This window comes from Gopherus evgoodei, chromosome 2, assembly GCF_007399415.2.
Source record: "Gopherus evgoodei ecotype Sinaloan lineage chromosome 2, rGopEvg1_v1.p, whole genome shotgun sequence".
In the NCBI taxonomy this organism is placed as follows: Eukaryota; Metazoa; Chordata; order Testudines; family Testudinidae; genus Gopherus; species Gopherus evgoodei.
In genome coordinates, this window is record NC_044323.1 from 57,915,251 (window position 1) to 57,938,395 (window position 23,145).

General features: G+C 39.7%; 1 protein-coding gene across 1 annotated transcript in view; it reads left to right on the plus strand.

The window, feature by feature from the left end:
- Nucleotides 1-23,145, plus strand: part of HDAC9 (histone deacetylase 9) — a 684,467-nt gene that overhangs the window by 580,142 nt on the left and 81,180 nt on the right. The window contains 1 exon segment of the mRNA XM_030550719.1: nucleotides 17,693-17,811. Coding sequence (XP_030406579.1) covers nucleotides 17,693-17,811 — 119 coding nt within the window.

A 23,145-nucleotide genomic window follows, 5' to 3' on the forward strand; every position in this document is an offset into this window, starting at 1 on the left:
TGGACTGTGACATTAACATTCCAGCTTTACGGTTTAACAGCTCCATTTTTTTATTTGAACTCAAGGTGTACAGTAAGGTGAAGGGATTGTTAACTAGTTAATGAGGATGTACATCAAATGCAAAAAATGTGTTGCTGCGATGTGAAAGATACTGTGAAAAGTTAAAACTGGTCAATAAACATAAAACTATTCAAAATAATTTAATTAATGATAGAAAAAAATTCATCATATAAAACCCTTGATGAATAATATTTGACCTGCTTATGCAGCTGGCTGAATAATGTGAAAACATATTTGTCAATAATTTAAGAGGCAAAGTGCATCAAATAAACTCTGGATATTATCTGATCGGCTCAAATTTAAATCACAAAAGTCAGAAGATGGTAATATGATCCCTCCAAATGCAACCTTAACTTGGCCATATTATGTATCCTGTTTGTAACTCTTAATCACCTAAGATTTTGTGATTTTATTTTTTTACCTTTAACATTTTACTAATATGCAGGGTCATTTGTTATTAAAAAAATATAATTTCCTGGACTGTTCTTAAAGAAAAATGCAACAAAGAATAAAAAGTGTAAAACAGAACTAAATCCATAGCTATTCATTTTGAACTGCTGACAAATTCTTGGTTCTGGAGGCAGGGGTCCTCAGTCCTTTCCACTGTGTGGGCCATAACCAAGATTATCTAGAGGGCTATCTCCTCATGCATTTGTGATCACATAGAGCACCTTCCCACTCATTGTAATTGCATAACTTCCCTGTAGCAACTATGGTAATTTTTCCTTGAAAAAATCATTTTAGTGAAATGTACATGGGTTAGATTCTCAGCTGTTGCAAATTGGCAATGCTTCATTGATTTCACCTGAGGAACTGATCCAAGACAGAAATTGAATTTTTACCTATCTTTAAATGCATTGTGGCAGTAGGGAAATGAAGAGTTCTCTATTTCAGCAGCTGGATTTTTCAGAGCAGCAGCAAATACTTTGGGGATTGCTGGTAATTCATGAACCACAGTTTGAAAACTACCGCTCTTGAGCACAGCTTACAAGCTTTACTGGCTATTTCATGCAAAGGATTTAAAATGGCAAAATTGTCTCAATCAGCAAATGCTTGCTTTTCTCCTGTTTGCTTTAAGCACATTGAAGCCTATTAAATACAACTCCTCATACAGGATTAATAAAAGTTTATGAAGGAATTTATGTAACTGATGGGTGTGTGTTCACGTAACTCCCCAATTTGGAGAACCTCCAGAATATTTGGAAAATCAAAATAAAATAAACCAAATAAAACCAAATTTGATTTTGATGAAAATTTCAGGCATAAGACCAGATAAAGATTTTGGATAACATGGGCTCCAGATATTCAAACTGGAAAATGAGGATTTAACAGGTATTTAAGAAGTCTTGTGTAATTAGAATATACATCCTCCTTACAGTGTTTTCCCAATAGATTACTGGAAGTTTATAGTTGTTTTACTCACATATCTAATCTACGTTAATATGTTATTTTCTCTATAACTGCGTGAGACAAGTGTGTGAAAAATGTAGGTAAAAGTGGAAATCATGCTTATTTGCATGCACTGCCACTAGTTCCAACGTATAATATAAATATAGCTGCACGTTGTATAAGGAAATATGCTATTCAATTCATTCTTAAATGTTATTGAAATTATGATCAATCTCAGTTCCCAAGGCAACTGACGACACAAAGATGGACCAGCCAATAATGGGAAACAGCTTTAAGTTTTTTAACTATAACATATGGTAGAAAAAGTATTTCTTGTTTCATGTGACTTAAAAAATGCTCATGAAAGGGGCTGCCCAATATATCACTTCAAATAGGAATGAAAAAATGATTGAAAGAGGTGTGAGCAGTTTGGCTTCACAGGAGGAGTGCAGTGACCATGTGAGTGAATGAATGAATGAAAGGCAAATTCAGCAATACCATTTTTAAAGTGACTTTGGATGCTTGTCCAAATCCTGCCATGTCCCTTTCCTCTGAACTTGCCCCTACTCTGTATAGGAGAACAAATGCCATTCCACTGCACTATTGTGAACCTCCCAGTGCCAGATGTACTGGCTTTCTGTCCAGAATCTGCTGGTGGTGCTGCTCAAAACTTCCAGCTCACAGTACTTCTGGAAGAATTGTGTCTGCTCTAGCTTTCACAAGTGTAATGCCACAGGGCCCCATGAATTAGCAATGCATCTCTTTCTCCCTTTTTGGCAGAGCCTTAATAAAACCCATTTGGTGAAATACTGATCTCATTGAAGTCAACAGCAGTTTAATTAAATGCTTATTTAACATCATTTTATTGTCACTTAGCTCTGTTTTTTCCCTGTTTCTTGTATTGAGCTCCCTAGTGTATGTCTCTATTCCCCTTTCCTTCCTGTTAAAAACTGGGGAATATACATTTAGGAGTTTGGCCATTCCTGATTCCTCTGTTATTGCTCTCCATCCTCATTCTTCAGAGGTCTTACTTTGTCTTCATTCTTTCTTTTCTGCTTGATACCTTTGAGAAAAACATTTAGTTTCCATTCATTGCTTTAGTCAACAGGTTTTCACTGATTTTCTTTTAGTGTCTCATAGTCTCCCAGTTTATCTCTTGACCTCTATCTTGTTTTCTGCTTTAGATAACTATTTGAAGGAAATCATTTCAATGACATTGGGCTTTTATGAAACTTTATTTTGGTGATGGTGTTTCTTTTCTAGTCAGGCTTTCCTTCTGTATGAGATCTCTGTCTTTTATATTTCAGTGATAAGGATTGATTTCTTGGTTTCACTGAAGTCAATGGCAAAATCCCCATTCATTTCAACTATTCAAAAACAGGCCCCAAATCTGCCAATGTCTCCCATCCCTCCAGTTATTTTTTTGGACCCCATTCTTTAAGATGATGAGCACATTGTATGAGATACAAGGACCACCAACACCTTGCAGGATGGTGTACTTATGTTTTAATATGCCAGCAATTGATATTGCCCATTGTGATTAGTGTAGTGCTTTCCTTTGGCTGTTTGTGATACCACCCCTTCTTAATACACCTAACTCAGCTGGTTTGTGATCACTGACACTGAATTTCCCTTCTACTTTGGGATCTGTTATAATTTATTTTCTTCTGCTGAACAAAGAAAGAGAGGGGAAAAAGAGAAAATGAGAAAAACAGGACGACAGTGTTATCCAGAGCCAAAAGAGGTCAGATTTCTAGTTGAACAGTAGCTGGAACTTTTACAGAATCAGTAGTAGTTGCCAACACTGTGTAGTATCTCGAGGTTGTAGCATTACTATGAGCATTCCTCCTTGTCCCATGAACAAAGGAAAGGGGGTTTATGTAGTGTAACAAACAAGCGGCCAAAAAGTTGTATTGATTACAGCACATCACAGTAAGGACCTGACTTTTTGTCTCTACGAAATGTCTAATTATGCAGAATTCTGCACAGTCCACATTAGCAGAACTGGTGTTTGGTTTGTGTACTTCATTATTGTCTATTCTAGCTGTAGCGCTGTGAGTCTGAAATCCTGCTGCTCTGCTTAAATGCATGTTTGGAAAAGGATGTAGTAATGTAATATTTTTTCCTTTGGTGAAATTGTGTCATGGTTTCAGTGAAAGGTTCATAGCCCTGCTGAGATAAAGAAGTGCCAACCATCCTGCATCTCTTAAAAGGGCCATATTAGACACTGACACGGTCTGTAGCATCAACATTATGCTGTAATTCAGAGAGACTCCCTCATAGTGAATTTGACCTAAGTGTAAGGAAATCTCCATGACACTTTTCTCAACTGCTTCAGTCTGTTCTTACCAGAGGGGTTGGGGACGGTTGCAAGGGGGAAACAGGATTAGGGAGTGGGTCAAGTGCCAACTTCAGGTTTGGCTTGGTTGGAGCCGGTTATGGTGTGCAGAACACAAGCAAGGGAGGGCGGGAAATCTGGGGGTGGTGCAATGGGCACCAATGCCAGTTAGGCTGGAGGTGTTAATGGTTCTCCTATGGGATTACCCTAATAAAGTAGATGGGGTGTATATGTGGCAGAGGTTTACTGTGGGATTTCAGATCCCCTTTTTGGAAAGTAGGACCCATGTGATGTAAAAAAAAATGAAGTCAGTAGTTGGGATGGAACATATTGTTCAAAAAGAGATTACACAGGAATTAAATGAGGGTAAGGTGGCAGGGCTATTTAATCAATTACATAGAGAGTACTTATGAGTTTCCCCCGTGGGTTGGTCTCCAAGAAGACTCCAGGAGAATATCGATTATTTCATCACCTGTCATACCCACAAGGTGATTCTCTAGCAATGGAACAGACCTGGTGCTATGTTCTGTGCACTATTCCTCCATTGGGGAAGTCGTTCACTTGGTTAGGTCTTGTGGCCTGGAGGCACTAAAGGCTAAGTGCAATATCAGTTCTGCTTTTTGACTGCTCCTGGTGCATCCGTTGGACTTCGACCTTTTGGGTTTCCCTTTTGAGCGACAATTTTATTTTGAACAGGCTATGCCCCTGAGCCGTGCGGTATCCTGTTCAGCATTTGAAAAATTTAGTACAATCTTGCATTGAGCAGGGGTGCGGGCAGCTGTAGTGCATTATTTAGATGACTTTTTGTTTGCAGGACAAGGTGGGTCAGATGAGTGTGTTCACCTGTTGGACACATTTCAGGCACTGGCTAAACATTTAGGGGTACCCCTAGTGGAAGAGAAAACAGGGCCCTTCCACTACATTGACCTACCTGGAGATGGAGCTGGACACCCATGAGGGCATGTCACGACTAACTTAGGATAAGCTTCAGGAGCTATTGGGGTTGCTCAGGAGAGCTGTAAGAGCCAAGAAACTCATGCTACCAAACCTGCAGTCTATTATGTGCACCTGAACTTTGCCTACAGGGTTGTTGCCCCAGGGTGGGCATCCTGTGGCCAGGCTTATGGTGGCAACAGCGGAAATAGCCAGGAGACACCATTATATATGAGTTATTAGAGAGATGAAGGAAGACTTGAAGGTGTGAGAACAGTTTCTGAGTCAATTTAATGGGATGATGTTATGGAGGAAGGAATGGCTATTAGAGGCGAGTTTGAAAATCCATTCAGATGCTTCAGGGATATGGGTTTTGGGGTGTTTTACCAAAGCAGGCCGTGTTCACAGAAATAGCCAGCCATCTGGACATAAAATGAGGTATTGCATGACATGACTTTCCTGAAATTTCTCCCCATTTTAGTTGCAGTGGTTATCTAGGGGCCAAAATCAGCTAATAAAAGGATGTGCTTCTGGGTGTGATGACATGGCAGTGGCATATGTTATCAGTTACCAAATGTCCAGTTCATACAGGATTATGAACTTAGTGAGGGTATTTGTGCTACAATGTTTAAGACTCAACATCTGTTTTAATTCCAAGCATGTGCCTGGAGTGAATAATGGCATAGCAGATGCCCTGTCTCATTTTCACTTCCACAGATTTTGGGAGCTTGCACCAGGAGCTAGCAATGAACTTGAGCAGATGCCACTGGCACTGTGGAGTCTCAGCGTATGATGTTGTCAGTGGTATGGAGATCCTTGTTTCTGGGCACATGGCTGAGTTATGAAGGAAGTTTTAATGAATTCTTCCAGTTTCAGGATCTGTAATGCTAGTCACCAATGGTTCATCAGAGATGGGCGGGTGTTGCAGTCCATGGTCATTGGCAATCTAGCTGCTGGTGTCCTCAACAATCCTGGCATAGTGCAAGGGGCAACCAAGTTCTTTTGGGAGGATGGCTGATCACTTCTCAGACTTGGGAGCTGGCATATTTAGATGGTATTAAAGAGGCCATTGGGAGATGGCTGGGAACCCGACTGGGTTTGGGGCAAAGGGGAACAGCCAAGCTAATTGCTGGCACCTCCTTGTGGCAGATATCCAGACTCCATTTGGAAGGCATCCAGTGACCAGATAAATGGCCTGGTAAAGGAATTTAAAAAAAGTTGCTGGTTAAAGGAAAAGAATGGAACTTGTGTGTGTGTGTGGTGTGTGTGTGTGTTCAGAGCTTGTATAATTGGTACGGCAAGGTGCAAACTCCACTCTCTTATAGCCCACCTTAATCCTCCTAGGATGGGGAGGGGGGATGGTAAGGTCCAAGCTATGGGTTGGCTGGGGGACCTGGCTGGAAAATAAAGGAGGGCTAATGGAAGTCCTGGGTGGTTATCTGAATGAACATGGAGTTGCCTGCACTGTACACTTTTATACACTGGGTAGTCCCAGGCATCTAATAATAAAGTTGTGGCCTGATTAAATCCATATCAAGTGTCTTCTGTCCTTCTTTTGGTATAGCAAGACAACAGCATCATCTTACTGTAGATCAGAAGGATTCCCTCATAGTGAATTTGGCCTGCATGTAAGGAAATCTCCATGTCACTCTTCTCAATTGCTTTATTTTATATCTTAGGACGAAGTAGGAGGAAATAACATATTCATACCGTACCTCTTCTCTTTGAGGTAATAACTCTTAAGAGTTGACAAAATCAGCTTAAGCACATAAAAGCAACTTCTGAATTCCTTCAGTTCAAGGGAAAAGTAAGCAATGGAATAGGCTGCCCATGTTGTGAAGGCAAGAGCTTTTAAAGGCAAAAAAGAAGAAAAGAAGCAGAGGAACTACCTTTTAGAAGCTATGCTAAGTATACTAGGAGCCAGACTAGATAAACTATGAGGACACTTCCAACTTCACTTCACACAGCATTCATTACATCTAGGAAAATGAATATGTGAAATATGGGGGGAAATGTAAAAAGATAACTGAATAAGTTCCATGCATAACACTGTTCCTGACTAGTGGATGTGAAAAGTGATATTTTCATAAATGTTCATAAACCTGATCTGGGTTAAACCTGCCGAGAATCCATGGTAATTACTCAGGCAACTAGCCCATGCTGAAACCCGTGCTGCCATGGCTTCATTGCTACTGCTACTCAAGCTAGCTGGATTAAAGCTAACTCAGGTAAGTATACATGAGCTGCAGTTTCAGCCCCTGACTGCTGTGTAGACCTACCCTAATACCTTTTGAACTTTTGGGAATTTTAGGCTCTAAGTTGTGGCTTGGACTGTTGCTTTGTATGGTCTCTGCAACAAATGAAGTGTCCATTGGGTCATGAAGGCAGAATGTTTTTTAGTTTATTCCAAGCAGTACCCTTGTCCTTCTTCTCCCTACTCACCTAGTCAATATTCTTCTGGCATGTAAATTAGCTACTAAATTATCCTTTCTATTGTACCATTCTTACAGTGTTATGTAGTTAGGGAATTCTTGATGTCAAATGCTTTGGAAAGACTAAATCAGGGGTAGGCAACCTATGGCACGTGTGCCAAAGGTGGCAGGTGAGCTGATTTTCAGTGGCACACGCACTACCCGGGTCCTGGCCACCGGTCTGGGGGGCTCTGCATTTTAATTTAATTTTAGATGAAGCTTCTTAAACATTTTAAAAACCTTATTTACTTTACATACAACAATAGTTTAGTTATATACTATAGACTTATAGAAAGAGACCTTCTAAAAACATTAAAATGTATTACTGGCACACGAAACCTTAAATTAGAGTGAATAAATGAAGACTCGGCACACCACTTCTGAAAGATTGCTGACCCCTGGACTAAATTAAAAAGGTAGCCTGTATTGAAAAGAATACAAATTTTTCCATAGAAATAAACAATTCCATAGACAAACTGCCATTTGTTTTGTGCATTCCATAAACCGCACTATATTTACTTACCATAAAGTCTGACCTCTCCAGTTACTTTTTTCTATTATTATAAGTTTTGATTTTTTTTTCACATTTAGTATGTAATATTTAGGTTTACTGTGGGGATTTTAGTGGTATTGTTGGCTTATTGTGGCAAAGATTTAGGCCAAGTCCATTGATTTGTGTGATAAAATTCTATTGAAAGAAATGATTTAACAGAAAGACAAAACTGATAGCTATTTAAGACTAGCAAAGAGGATATACTGTACTGTACCCAGATTTCACAGAAGTGAAATTTGAGTGTTAAGCTCTACATTGCACTCCATCCAAATTTTAAAATAGAAAACTCTTTTTAAATCCCTATTATTACTTTTATGTTTTATGTTAGAAAAACTTCTAGGGATTATATATATATGTGTGTGTGTGTGTGTATATATATATATATATTAAAAAATAAAGTAATAACAGATGGGCAGTAAATGAGTTTCCAATAGGCACATGTTACACTACATGGGCTAAATTCTGGCCTAAGACATTACTGAGAGAAAAATTTTGCAGGATGTGTGTGTATGTACATGATGTATGTTAGTGTGGTTATAAGGTTTCATGTTTATCATCTTTCTCCTTATTCATGGTGTTCATTTTACAGGTAACACAATGTTGTTTTTTTAACCTCCAGCCTTGCAGACAGACTCTAGAAATTAAGCTGGATTTCTTGCTTCTTGTGCATCTTCACCAGTAATAAAGATCATCAAGGTCAAATTAATCCCGCAGTCACACTTGTCAATACCATGGTCTCCAGCTGAAAGGAACTTAAATACTTTTGTTTATGATATATAAGATGGAATGATATCCAGCGTGATCAGTTTTTAGCTGTGTTGGTTCTGCAGAGGAGAAGACAGAAAACACTTATTTCTATAACTAAAATACATAAACACATATGATTATGAATACATGCAGGAGCAGGTTTGTTGACTAAGCAGGTGCTATTTTTACATACTGACCTTTCAGAATAAAACTGCTCTTTAAGGGGGCATACTACTGTATATGTTCTCTTTGCCTCTTTTCAGATATCATCCACATATCACTTCTGTACGCAGATGGGCATCTATATTCAATAGCAAACTGTAAATTCTGGATAGGTTTGAACTACAGCTACATATTTGAACACTGAACCTTGGCAATGGTTATGGATCTAAACTTCCCTAAAATTTGACTCCATATTGGGCCAATCTTAAAACCCTATATCTAAACACTGCTAAGCTGTGAATAAACTGAAATCTGAATATAGATATTAATTCTCATTGTGGATGTCTGTATGTCATAGCTTTTAGAAGCTGGATATTTTCGTGTGACAATACCATTAACTCCTTCTTTGTAGTTTCTGAAAAATTCAGAGTAATATTTTTCTAATCTTTCTCCTATTTGCTAATATATTTTGCCCATCTTTGGTTATTTTTGAACTAATTCAGTGGATCGGATTTAGGCATGCCATAGATCAAATGTAGAAGGTAATTACATGAAAACCACCTTAGTAAATAACAATTTAAAAAATGGAAGGATCAGCACATATTGTAGTAAATATTTCTTATGTTTTTTGGTTGCTGTTGATGTTGCAATTCCAGTTGTAACAGAACTTTGGAAAATTTCAGGCGGGATGCCTAAATCATTATTCATTTAAAAAGAAACCTATGAATAATAATCTCAGGCTCAAAAATGTAAGTTGCAAAAGCCAAAAAAATAAAATAAAAAGAACAATAAAAGATGCAAAGCTGCAGGTGCCTTTAAACTCTTTGATGCAATGGAAATTGGTGGGGCTACTCACAGTAATAAAGTTAAGCACTCGCTTAATTGTTGGTAGGATTGGGGTCTAAGAAGGGAAAATCCATTAATTATGCTAGAGATTCATTCCTATTTTAAAACCCCATTTGTTCTGATGTAGTGCCATATCCAAGATTAGCTAGTTTGATTGGGAGATATAACTGTACTTAATAATACAGAAAAAATTAACCTGAAGTTCATGTGTGTGTGTGGAGGGGGGAATACAACATAGTTTTCTTTCATGTAAGTAGGTAACATACATGATATTATATTACATTAAAACATACATGAAAACAACACATAAAAGTCATAGATACCATAGGGCACTGTTCCCAACAAGTATTGCATATGCTTTGAAATGCTGGGGCTCAACCTCCTGGGCTTCACTGATTTATTCACTGTGCCTGGGTTCAGCAACATACCTGAACATATGTAACTTTCAGTCCCATGGAGGTGACTCTGATATTGTTTCTTTGAGGTGGGAGATTGAGAGTTTTAGTAGATAGCAGTATATTACTTCAAATTGAGGGAGGGCCCCTCTTGGATCAAAAACTAGGTATATTAGAACTAATGTGTTATGTATATTCAGCAAAAGGTGGCAGTGGGGAAACTGAATAAATAATACTTAGTGTTGTCTAGTAACTAAAACAGTGGACTTGGATTCTTCATTTCTGTTTTCTGTCCAGGTTTTTCCTTATGATCACTGTGATACTTTAAGCAACTTAGTTACCTGAACTCTGCCTCAGTTTATTCATTTGTGAAATGGGTATAATAATGCTTACTTTAAAGGAATGTTGGGCCAGATCATAGCTATGCTGATTCCCACCAACTGAGGATGTGGACCATTGTGTTTCTTAGTTAACATGTATAAAGTGCTTTGAGAACTGTGGGTGGAAAGTGCTACTTTTTAGATTTGCCCTTTCAGTTATACTTATTACCATCCTCAGTGTTCTGTGTAGGTTGTCTTTCTTGCTTCCTCTTAAATTATAAACACTGCCCAATTAGAGTGGTCATTTATGTCAACTTAGCCCTTTCTCTGAAGATCTTTGGCTTTGTTTGGTGGCACATCCAGATGAATTTCTGGCTTGGATACTTCTCTGCATGTCTTCTGGGAGAACAAATGTTTGGGAGCATGCTTCCCATGTGCTGTAAAACCACAAAAATAGAATAGAAGAATAAAAGGAATAAGATCAAGTAAATGGTAAAGTCTCTATAATGTCTTGCATCTGATGTTCATACTGCTGTGGAGGGGAAAGAACACATGCTTGATGTTTTCTCTAGGATTACACCCAACTGGAAGCTGTCCCATGGCTTCTTTTCAGATAGCAGCATGCCCAAATGGAATGCATTAATTCTATGGGGAAATCTCTTTTGTGGATATAAAATTAATCTCTTCAAATTCCCAGCCACATGGTCCACTGCCAGCGCCATCAAACTAAAGGAGGGTCTGCATTATCTTGAGTCATCAGAGACAGCTCCACTATACCTGTAAGGCTTAATGGAGTGAAGTAAACTCTGGTGTGATATAAGCCATGAGCCGACTGCTCAAGATTTTAAAATGTGACGTGCAATTAGTGACACAGCAAAAGGAAAGAAAGAGCAGGGAAGTCCCTTGAATCCTACTGTTCTTTTCAGGTGAATACTTTATATCCAATAAGTATGGCTCTGTATGACACAGGATAACAGAAAATAACTCTCTCTTGGATTTTTTTTCTTTAGCGAGGGAAGGAAGAAGTGGAGGGTATGAGTAATAGTTAAAATATAAAACTCAGATCTAGTCAGACAATGGTATTTCCATCCAAAGTCTCAGAAATATCTCAGTAACAGATATTGCGTTCTGTTACACCCATGCAGTGCAGCTGGCTTCAGTAGGGTTGCACTACTGCATCTGATAGAAGAATTTGTCCCCTAGTGCACTACTGCCTGGATCTAATTCTTAATTCCCCTCCAGATAAAATAATAACTAACCTTAGTCTTAATCTTGGATACAGCCTCTGTCTACAGAGCCTTTTAGAGTATTTTTGTTGGGACTGTAAGAAGGTGTTTTGACATTCATCATAACCAGAACCTGTCAGATGTGATATACTATTGAGCATAGATATGTCCTGAGGAATTAGGGATGGCTAACAAGATGATTCTTTAGAATACACCCAAATGTAATTTTACAGCTTTTTTCCCTCTGTAATGTTCAGGTCCAGACGTATTTTGACTGAAGCTGGCCATGGCATGGGTGAACTCACTCTGGTGCAAACTCAGTGAAGCAGCCAACTACCCCACCCCACACTGGTGTCATGGGTGGAGCTCTCTGTGTTATGCAGATCCTTCACTAGCACAAGGTCCCAAGGCTGCTCTCTCGGATGCTTGGCCAGGCCAGCACAGGATCAGGGAGCTGTAACCTGCTCTTTAACTGTTCCCTCTTCCCTGAGCTAAACAAAACTTGGGTTCAGGGAAGAACTGAATTTCAACTATGGGCGGGGGAAGGGATGGATCTTAAAGGGCCTCCAGCCTCCTGGTGATGTGCAGCCCAGTTGCTTGAACAGGGCTTTGCATGGTAGTCAACATCTAAAAGGTTTTGCAAAGGACAGTTGTCCAGACAAGCCAAGGAGGTTGGGGATCTGTGAGAGCCACTGTGACGACAGGGTTTGGTGTGCATTCTGGTGAAATGTATTATCTATATGTTCGAGTTAAACAAATTACTCATGACAGCAACCCCATATGGTATGAAAGTATCACTGTCTTGGTTTTATAGATGGAGGAATGTAGGCAGAGATGTTCCGTCACTTGCCTAAGCCATAGAAGGAGTTGTTGTCAGAGCTGGACACAGAGAGGAGACGTCCCTGGCTTTCAGTTCTACACGTAGTGCATTAGACCAGGTGCATTATACCTTCATGATGAACTGCCCCTTCATGTTTGCAACATCATATTGTTTGTTCAACACAGGAACCAGCTTAGATTCATGCTGCTAGGTTTGAGGGAGAGAGCGACATTAGTGCTATCAGTAGCAGTCTAAGGAGCCCTAGAATCCATTACCATGTGAGTCCTCCCAAAAATCAGTGAACCTGCAGCCATGGTTTTCTTGAAGGCCAAAGACCAGCCTTGGGTTGCTGTAGTGAGAACCATGAACAACTAATGATTTTTAGAAGGAAATAGGGACTAACTTTCTATCCTAGCAATCAAATTATACTTTCCTTAGTATTTTGCAAAGAAAAGAACTATAAATGTATTTTTATTATTAAAACGAAAGATGAATTAGATTAACTCTGATATTCCAGTTGCCCCCAAATTTGGAGGGATGAAAGGGAGAGGAAGCAATGACGTAGCTTTTCTGGTCTTCACAGGCCAGCTCTGTGTGCAATATGCTGAATCATACTAGCAAAAGTCTGCCACAATTAGTAAAGTAATCTTATTTTTTTGTGACGGGAGTGGGGGTACTGCTCTGGTGTGAAATACATTCATCCAAGTTGATGCTTTACATCTGGATTCTCAAAAGCAGAATTTCTCATTTTTTTTCTTTTTGCTAATTTTCAGAAAAGTATTTTCAGACGAGTACTCACCCTTGTTATCTCAGCTATCACTGACAGAACCATTCTAAATGTCATTCCCACCTTTCCAGTTACTATCATTGTAATCATCATCACTTTCTTTTGTCTGGAAGTTTCCATATATTCTCTCTCTACAAATTTTTACTACCATTATAGATAATGCTAAATAGTGACGCCTATAAGTATGGTTGCCTGACAAGTCCCACTGTAAGATGCTGTTTTCAGTTATTTATAACTTTCCCATAATTTAACCATTTGAGTTGAAATTTTCCATGCTGTATGTTTGCTTCAGTCTGAATTTTTCTGGGAAGTTTCAGCTAAAATGATTGAGCTGTTTCTGAGAACAAGATTAGAGGAAAGCATGTTTTGCTTGAGCTAAACAATTCTTATAACCATTTCACTGAGACTAGCGTCTCCAGGCTTTGGAGCAGGGACTTGAAATTTGGTCAGGGGATGGGGTGGGATGCCCTGATATCAGGGATAAGCCTATTGGCTTCCCAATGGAACTGTGACCACATGTGGTCAAGTTATAAGGATCTGAATAATAGTCTCAGTTTGCATATGCTCACTAGAAACGTGTTAGAATTTGGAAGCTAAATTTTCCAAAGATTCAATCTGTAGTGAGCATGATCCATCCATTTACAACTACTATATGATGACCAGGCTGCTCGTGTGTAGAGCCCATGATATTCTTTTTATTTTTTATATATTTTTTGTTTTAGGAATTTCTTTTTATTTTATTTTACCTATTATCCAGGCACCCTCAAGCCCCCCTATATATTTCTCCTTGTCACAGATTGCCTCCATCGGTACCTGGTGAACCTCGCAGCCTGGGCAGTTCAGATGGTTTCGCAGTCACAAACATATACACTGGGTTGTTTATCTTTCACCAAGGTGTGCATTTATTTCCCTATTATATTACAATACTTGTGCAATACAGGGTTACAGCCCTGACTGCCCTGCCCAGCCCAGCCCAGGCTGATTCTCTGTGCTTCCTTCTGAGCTCCTCTTGAGCTCCCCTGGCTTCCTGTTTCCTCTCCTTCTATTCTCCCCAATTACCTTGTTAACCTATCAGAGGGGTAGCCGTGTTAGTCTGGATCTGTAAAAGCAGCAAAGAATCCTGTGGCACCTTATAGACTAACAGACGTTTTGGAGCATGAGCTTTCGTGGGTGACTACCCACTTCATCAGATGCATGTTGTGGAAATTTCCAGAGGCATATATATATGTGCAAGCAAGCTAGAGATAATGAGGTTAGTTCAATCAGGGAGGATGAGGCCCTGTTCTAGCAGCGGAGGTGTGAAATCCAAGGGAAGAGAAACTGGTTTTGTAGTTGGCAAGCCATTCACAGTCTTTGTTTAATCCTGAGCTGATGGTGTCAAATTTGCAGATGAACTGAAGCTCAGCAGTTTCTCTCTGAAGTCTGGTCCTGAAGTTTTTTTGCTGCAGGATGGCCACCTTAAGGTCTGCTATAGTGTGGCCAGGGAGGTTGAAGTGTTCTCCTACAGGTTTTTGTATATTGCCATTCCTAATATCTGATTTGTGTCCATTTATCCTTTTCCGTAGACACTGTCCAGGTTGGCCGATGTACATAGCAGAGGGGCATTGCTGGCATATGATGGCGTATATTACACTGGTGGACGTGCAGTTGAATAAACTGGTGATGGTGTGGCTGATCTGGTTAGATCAGCCACACCATCACCGGTTCATTCACCTGCACATCCACCAATGTAATATACGCCATCATATGCCAGCAATGCCCCTCTGCCTTCTCCAAGCTACAGCAATGTCAGTGATCAGAATGCTACTGATAACACCCTGTCACACCCCTGTCCTATTGACCTTCAGCCCGCCCAATCCCATTAGGTCCAGAAACCCCTTCTCTACCCCCTTAAATATTCCACCTCCCCTACTGAATCCCAGCTCTCCAGGTCACTTATTAGTCTTGAGGACCCCTCACTTATTCCTCATATATTTTCCCTGTCCTCTGGGTTGAAGGGACCTAGTGAGGGGTTGGGTCCTGCCTGCAGGAGGTGGAAAACTCTGGGGAAGGGGGTTAGGTCCTGCACCTGGGGGTTGGGAGGCCCCAGGGAGTTGCAGATAAAGCCTACCCGCACTCATTCTGCAGCAGTGGCTCCTGTCCTGCAGGTCTAGGCTCAGTTCCCCACGCCTGGCATTGTAACTTGGACAGGGCCGGCTCCAGGCACCAGCTTACCAAGCAGGTGCTTGGGGCGGCAACTCTGGAGGGGGGTGGCACTTTAAGGTATTCCGCGGCAGTTCCGCGGAGGGTCCCTCACTCCCGCTCGGAGCGAAGGACCTCCCGCCGAATTGCCGCAGATCGCGATAGTGGCTTTTTTTTTTTTTGGCTGCTTGGGGCAGCAAAACCCCTGGAGCCGGCCCTGGACTTGGACGTGGGTTCGCAGCATTGCTCAGGTTTGACCCGGCTGCCCCTTCATCAGAGAGGGCGGGGCAAACCTGAGCAGCACTATGATCCCATGTGCCAGGTTGCAACACTCGGAGTAGGGCTGGATCCAGCCCTGCAGGACAAGAGCTGCAGGAGCTGCTACTTTAGGGTGCATTTTTGTTTTATGCCATTTTTTATGTTCTTTTTCATTTTGTGTTGTTTTGCTTTTGCGATGAACATGGAGCTTTACTCATGCACCTTCTCCACAGAGGCATGTGCCATCCCAGGACTGTGAGCCTGAGCAGGACTTCCCCTGCAGTTGTTCTCTGGCAGCTTGGATAAGGAATATGACTGGAATGCAGAGGGATGAGGAACTGGGGTGGTGATAGGGTGGCAGGAGAGATGCAGTGCTGTAGGTCAAGAGCAGGAGATTGAGGAGAGGGGAGTATGAGGGAGAAGGGAGTTAGAATCAGGACCTGGGCTTGGACTTTACATCATCCCTGTCTCATTCAGTGCGCAGGACGCACAACGCTCTCAGGGTGAATTTGGGGCTATGCAATGAAGAAGGCTGATGTCTGTAGGGCCCCTGTCTCATTTGTTTCAGAAACTGGAAGGTGTGTGGTGAATGAGGCAGTGATCATGGACTTAAATACTGTATCACAATAAATATGCACCAGGGGTTGGATTAAGGCTGCCCAGGCATTTCCTAACTTTTGACTACTTGCTTGTCAAACTTAACATTCTTTCAACATAGCTTTCTTTAAAGGTAATTATATAATAACTGTTGTGTCTTTATGGAATTTTCTGTATACTTGCATTGTATGGCTTTAGTGCAATATCAATGGAATAAGCATAACAGACCTGCAGTAAAGTTGAACTACCCTCTTTTCTGAGCTAAAATGACAGCAATCTGATTCTCTAGTGTCCTGACCCTACGCTTATTATTTAGATAAAACTCCGATTGACTGCAACTCAAGTGGAGTTTTGTGGGAGTAAAGAGTGCAGGATATGGTCCCTAGTGTTAAGCTTACTATTGAGCAATTTGGAACAAAACAAAGGAAGTTAAAATGCAGAAACAAAAATCACACAGAATGGATGAGAACTGTTAACAGTCTAATTTATTTAACATGAAGTCTAGCTCCTAAACATGCTCTTCTTTTTCCTATGTGCAGTAACAGTAAGAGAATGCACAAGTGATTTAAAATGAGGCAGGTGCTATCATACATGGTATATAAAGATATTAATTTTAAGAAGACTTTTAGTCTGAAGTCTGGAATTCTGGATTTAGTGAATTTAGATTAGCATCTTAATTAATGCAATTGACTTTTAATATTATTGAAGACCTTCAGAATTAAACAGTCAACAATAATAAAGTATCAGTGTTTGAACCTGTAATTTTTAAGCCAACATATGAGCATGAATCCTGAAAAGTCAAGTGAAAGAAAATACTTGTGAATCCAGCTTGAGTTTTACCTTTTCTTTAATAAATTTGCTTTAAAGAAATCTTTAAATGCTGATAAAAGCTAAGCTAAACAATCAAAATCCTAACCCAGGATAAAATCTATGTGAAGGAAAGGGTTAAAAAAACTAGAATGTTTGGGAATGTGAAGCATTGAATTATCTGACTGAAACCAGCAGGGGTTGCTGTCACTATTTTGTGGTTGTCACATTCCTGCTATGCTTGACCTTGGAAAGGTTTGACAATGTAGCCTGGATTTGATTAAGGGAATTTCATGTTTTTCCTTTGCTAGAGTCACCCCCCACCTTGACAAACATTTTAAAATGTTAAAAAAAAAATGTTTGGAAAGCAAACATTTTCCCAACAGAAATTTATAGTTCAAATTTACACCAAGTTCGCACTCACTGGAGCAGTCCAGGTTTCCACTGAGGCTTTGAATATTCTCTGTAAACCATTAGTCACTCCCCTGGAAGAGACAGCTTTTTATAGGCAGTGGGATAAAACAGGCACAGATGTGTGTGTAATATTAGAAGTTTTCACATGTACCTGTACTTTAAAGAAAACCTGGAAAAATTGGAAAAGAAAAAGAACAAAAGCAGAGATGGGAAAAGTAGAATTTTTTGACAACATATAATGATGATGAATGTAGTTAAAGGAAGACATTAATGTTTTTGATGCCCAGACTTTTGTTTTTGTATAGCGGATTTTGGGGATCATGCCAAGCAGTATGCTTTATGAAGGTATGATCTGTAGTTTATGACTGGCTGCCTTTTTATTCTGCAGGACTGTGATTATGCCAATTGCCAATGAGTTTGATCCGGACATTGTTCTAGTATCAGCTGGATTTGATGCTGTGGAAGGCCACGATGCTCCATTAGGCGGGTACAAAGTCACAGCTAAATGTATGTATAGTCATCAAGTGTTTTTTTTTTCTGGCTTGATAATTTCTTCTAGGATGGATCTTTATTTCAGAACCAAATTTTGCCCTCATTTATGCGCATATGAGATTGCCCTGGTGTAACTGACAGAAGAATTTGTCCTTTAGTTAAAATCTGTGGGTAGCCATAGAACTCTCAAGAACCACTTGAATGTGATACAAATAAAATTATTTCTTAACTTTTCTAGCTCACTCCTTGTTGCAGAGCTTCTTGGCATATTTTCGTCTAGGTTTGAAAGCTTTATTTTGTTTCAGAGTAGCAGCCTTGTTAGTCTGTATCCGCAAAAAGAATAGCAGTACATGTGGCACCTTAGAAACTAACAAATTTATTTGAGCATCAGCTTTCGTGGGCTACAGCTCATGCTTATGCTCAAATAAATGTGTTAGTCTCTAAGGTGCCACAAGTACTCCTGTTCTTTATTTTGTTGGCATTCAAATAACCTTTCAGTGATTTCTTACTGTTTTTCAACAGGCCTCACTTACAAATGCAGTAATATATTAGTCATTTTTAAACTGTGTAGAACATGTTAAATTTTGGAGGCTTAATTCTGATCTCACATTGTTTTTATACCACTGTAACCCACCGAATGAGTTACTCCTGATTTATACCACTGTTCATGAAGGTCAAGATTTTCAAAAGAAACTACTGATTTGCAGTGCCTCAGTTTCTGGATGCCCGGTTTAAGCCCTTAAAGGAGCCTGATTTTCAGAGGATGGGTACTCACCAACTTCCAAACATTAGACCCCTTTAAGGTGTCGCCAATCGGGGACCCCAAAATCACTAACCACTATTGAAAATCTTGGTCAAAATTTGTTTCTTGCCTGTGGGCTAGATTTGTAAAGGTATTTAGGTGCCTAAAGATGCAGCTAGACATATAGTTGGAATTTCAAAACAGTCTAGGTGAAATCAATAAGAATTAGGTGACACGGTGATTTTGAAAATTACACTAGGTAGCTACATCTTTAGGTACCTAAATACCTTTACAAGTCTGGCCCAATAACAACATGTAGAACAATGTGCCGTGTAGCATTGCAGTATATATGACGCTGTTGGCATTCTATGCTGGAATACAAACCAGACTTGTTTTCTAATCCAGATCCTTATTTAGTGTAATTTAAAAACACTCCATAGGAGTCAGTGGGAGTTGTGTGTTGATGTGCAAAGGAGGGAGCACTGTGTTAGCTCAATAAGTCCTTGAACACCAGTGAGAGGTATTAATCTGCAGTGGGAATGGAGAGGAAACAAGAACCTGGCCGTGGTGAGGAGCTGAGCAGCCACAGAAGCTCGACTGCCAACTCCTTTAAGGTTGAGATGTTATCTGCATTGTGACATGCATGCAGAGTGCAGATAAAAAATTACCTTTAATTTATGATATCTCTAAATTTCTTCTGCAAAGAAATGCACTGGGGGTGAAATCCCTCCTTGGCAGAGGACTCATGCAAGTCCCTCCATGCTACACTGTCCTTATCATTATCCTTTACAAATAAGGGGAATGGGTAGAGCTATGATTGCATGAGCTCAACACTCCCAGTGTGCAGGGCAAGAGGGCTTCACGATGACTCTAAAGTTGCTGGTCCAGAGGGATCCTTACTTATCTGGATGACACAGCCAGGAACCCTTGCTCAGTCGGCTTGAGAGGTACCACTTGCTGTTCCAGGCAGGATGGGCTGTGCAGCAATTCCACAACCTAACAGTATATTGGAGGATGTATCTTATTTCTCCTCCTCCTCCCTCCTCCGCCGTCCCCAACCTTGAGAAGGAGAATGGAGTGAATTTCACGCTGAGAGTGAAGAAAAGGAATATCTTGTTTTTTAAAATCAACTCAGATAAATTTTTCTTCATCCACTCTGCATTCTGAATCCACTCTACCTCCTTTATGTAGCTCTTACAGAACCTGAATCATCTTAGAATTTTAGTACAAGAGGCCACACATACACACCAGTATAAATGTAAACAAAAAGATGATTTACAGTAAGTGACTCTTGTTTAAAGTAAAGGAAAAGCAAACATAGGCCCAGATAATAATCATGTATCTAAAGGATGAATAAAGTTCTTTGCACAGAGCTAAAGGAATTTATTATTTCCCCAAAACAAAAATACTCATCATTCCACCATACGTTTTAGAGCATATCATACTGTATATGGTGTAGAGAAAAGTGCATACAGCCTATAACGAAAAAATCATCTAACAGTTGAGAGACAAACTCCATATTAAAAAAGTACAATGGTAATCGAAATATGGATCCATGAAGAAATAGTTATATCATTGATTACTTCTTAGATTTGTAAAACATGTACAATACAAGCAAGTGCACAGAGAAATGTTAGCATGTTTCTGCAAGCCGAATTGTAGCTTGTAGCCAAACTATTATTGTCGTTTCATTTACATATTTTTAGTGCTTTGCACCCATTTAATACATTGGTCTCCCTGATTTCCAGTGAGCCAGTACAATCTTTGAGAATTAAGACATTTACATCAAAGAAGGAAAGCTGATTCTTTGACTATTTGCCTCACTTGGTAAAGAAGCAATATAGAGATGCTGTACCATGGGTGGAGAGCATTTTATGGCCTTCAATCACAGCATAGTCACAGAGAAATAGCTGTAATGTGTAAACAGCAACAAGTTCTAGTTCTGAAGAACTGGGAGAAAAAGGATGAAGATAGATGATCCAAATGAGAAAATCACTGGGCCAAATACATCCCTGGTGTAACTCAACTGTACTTATGGAATCATAGAAATGTAGAGCTGGAAGGAACCTTAAGAGGTTATCAAGTTCAGCTCCCTGTGCTGAGGCAGAACCATGTAAACCTAGATCATCTCTGATCAGTGTTTGTCTTTAAAACCTCCAATGATGGGGTTTCCCCAATCTCCCTTAGAAGCTTATTCCTGAATTTAACTACCGTTATAGTTCAGAAAGTTTTCCCTAATATGTAGTCTTAATCTCCCTTGCTGCAGATCAAGCCCATTACTTCTTGTCCTACCTTCAGTACACATGAAAAGCAATTGATCACCATCCTCTTTATAAGATCTCTTAATATATTTGAGAAGACTGTTATCAAGTCTCCCCTCAGTCTTCTTTTCTCAAGACTAAATACGCCCAGTTTTTTAACGTTTCCTCATAGGTCAGGTTTTCTAGATCTTTTATCATTTTTATTGCTCTCCTCTGGATGCTTTCCAATTTATCCCCATCTTTCCTAAAGTGTGGCACCCAGAAATGGACACTGTACTCTAGCTGAGTCCTCACCAGTGCTGAGTAGAGCAGAACAATTATCTTACATCCAAAACTCCTGTCAACAAATGCTAGAATGACATTAGTCTTTTTTGCAACTGCATCACGTTGTTGGCTCATAATCAATTTGAGATCCACTATAATCACCAGAACCTTTTCTGCAGTACTACTGCCTAGCCAATTATGCCCTATTTTGTAGCTATGCATGTGGTTTTTGCTCCTTAAGTGAAGTACTTTACATATGTCTTTATTGAATTTCATCTTGTTGATTTCAGACCAGTTCTTCAGTTTGTCAAGATAATTTTGAATTCTAATCCTATCCTCCAAAGTACTCGCAACCCTCCCAGTTTGGTGTAATCTCCGAATTTTATAGGCCTACTCTCTATTCCATTATTGAAATCATTAATGAAAATATTGAGTAGCACTATACCTAGGACTAACCTCTGCAAGACCCCAGTAGATATCTTACTCTGAGTACGGTCTTTCAACCAACTATGTACCCATATTATAGTAATTTCATCTAGACCACATTTCCCTAGTTTGCTTATGAGACTGTCAAGTAGGGCTGTGTCAAAAGAGATATATCACATCTAGAGCTTTCCCCTATCCAGTAGGTTAGTAACCTTGGCACCAAAGGAAATTGTTCATGACAAATCCATGCTGGCTATTCCTTCTCACGCTATTATTCTTTACGTGCTTACAAACTGATTATTTAATAATTTTTTCCAGTGTCATTTCAGGTATTGAAATTAGACTGACTGGTCAGTAATTTCCCCAATCCTCTTTGTGTCTTTCTCCGGTCCTCTGGGACCTCACCTGTCCTCCATGAGTTCAGAAAGATAATTGCTAATGGTTCCAAGATTGTTTCAGCTAGTTCCTTAAGTATACTAGGATGAATTTCATTAGGCCCTGCTGATTTGAATATCTAACTTATCTAAAAAGTTTTTAACCTGTGCTTTCCCTATTTTGGCTTGCAGTCCTTCCTCCTTCTTGTCAATGTTAATTGTATTGACTATCTGGTCACTTTTTTAGTGAAGACTGAAGCAAAATAGGCATTAAACACCTCAACCTTCTTGATGTTGACAGTTATTAGCTCTCCTTTCCTGCTAAGTAGAGGACCTACACTTTCCTACATCTTTCTCTTGCTCCAGATGTATTTAAAGAATTTCTTCTTATTGACTTTTATGTCTCTTGCTAGGTGTAACTCATTTATGCTTTAGCCTTTCTGATTTGTAACGGCATGCTTGTCCTATTCTTTTGCACTCTTCCTTAGCAATTGATCTATGTTTCCATTCTTCATAGGATTAATATTTTATTTTCAGGTAAATAAAGAGCTTCTGATGGAGCCATATTGGCCTCTTACTATTCTTCCTACTTGGGGGTTGGACTAGATGACCTCCTGAGGTCCCTTCCAACCCTGATATTCTATGATTCTTTCCCTCACATTGGAATAGTTTAAGTTGTGCCTTTAATACTGCTTACTTGAGAAACTGACAGTTCTTCCGAACACCTTCCCTTAGATTTTCTTCTTAGGCAGCAATACCTATCAGTTCTCTGAGTTTTTTAAAGTCTGGGTTTTTTTAAGTCCATTGTCCCTGCTGATCTCAATCCTTCCTTTCCTTAGAATCATGACATCTATCATTACATGATCACGTTCACCCAAATTGCCTTCCACCTTCAGATTCATAACCCATTCTTATGTGCTGGTCAGAATAAAATCTAAAATGACTGTCCTGTTGTCCTTATGTCTTCCAATTTATGAAACAAAAAATTGTCCTCAATACAATCAGAGAACTTATTGGAAATTTTGTGTTTTGCCATATTATTTTTCCAGCAGACATCTGATAGTTAAATTTCCCCACTCCTACCAGGTCTTATGTTTTGCATATTTATGTTATTTGTTCTAGAAACACCTCATCCACCTCCTGTTTCTGATTTTGTTGTCTATAGTATACCTTAACAATGATATCACCCCTATTCCCCCCCCACACACTTTTATCTTTACACAGAGACGTTCAAGTGGTCTGACTCTCACCTCCTTCCTTGGACCTCAGAACAAATGTGTAT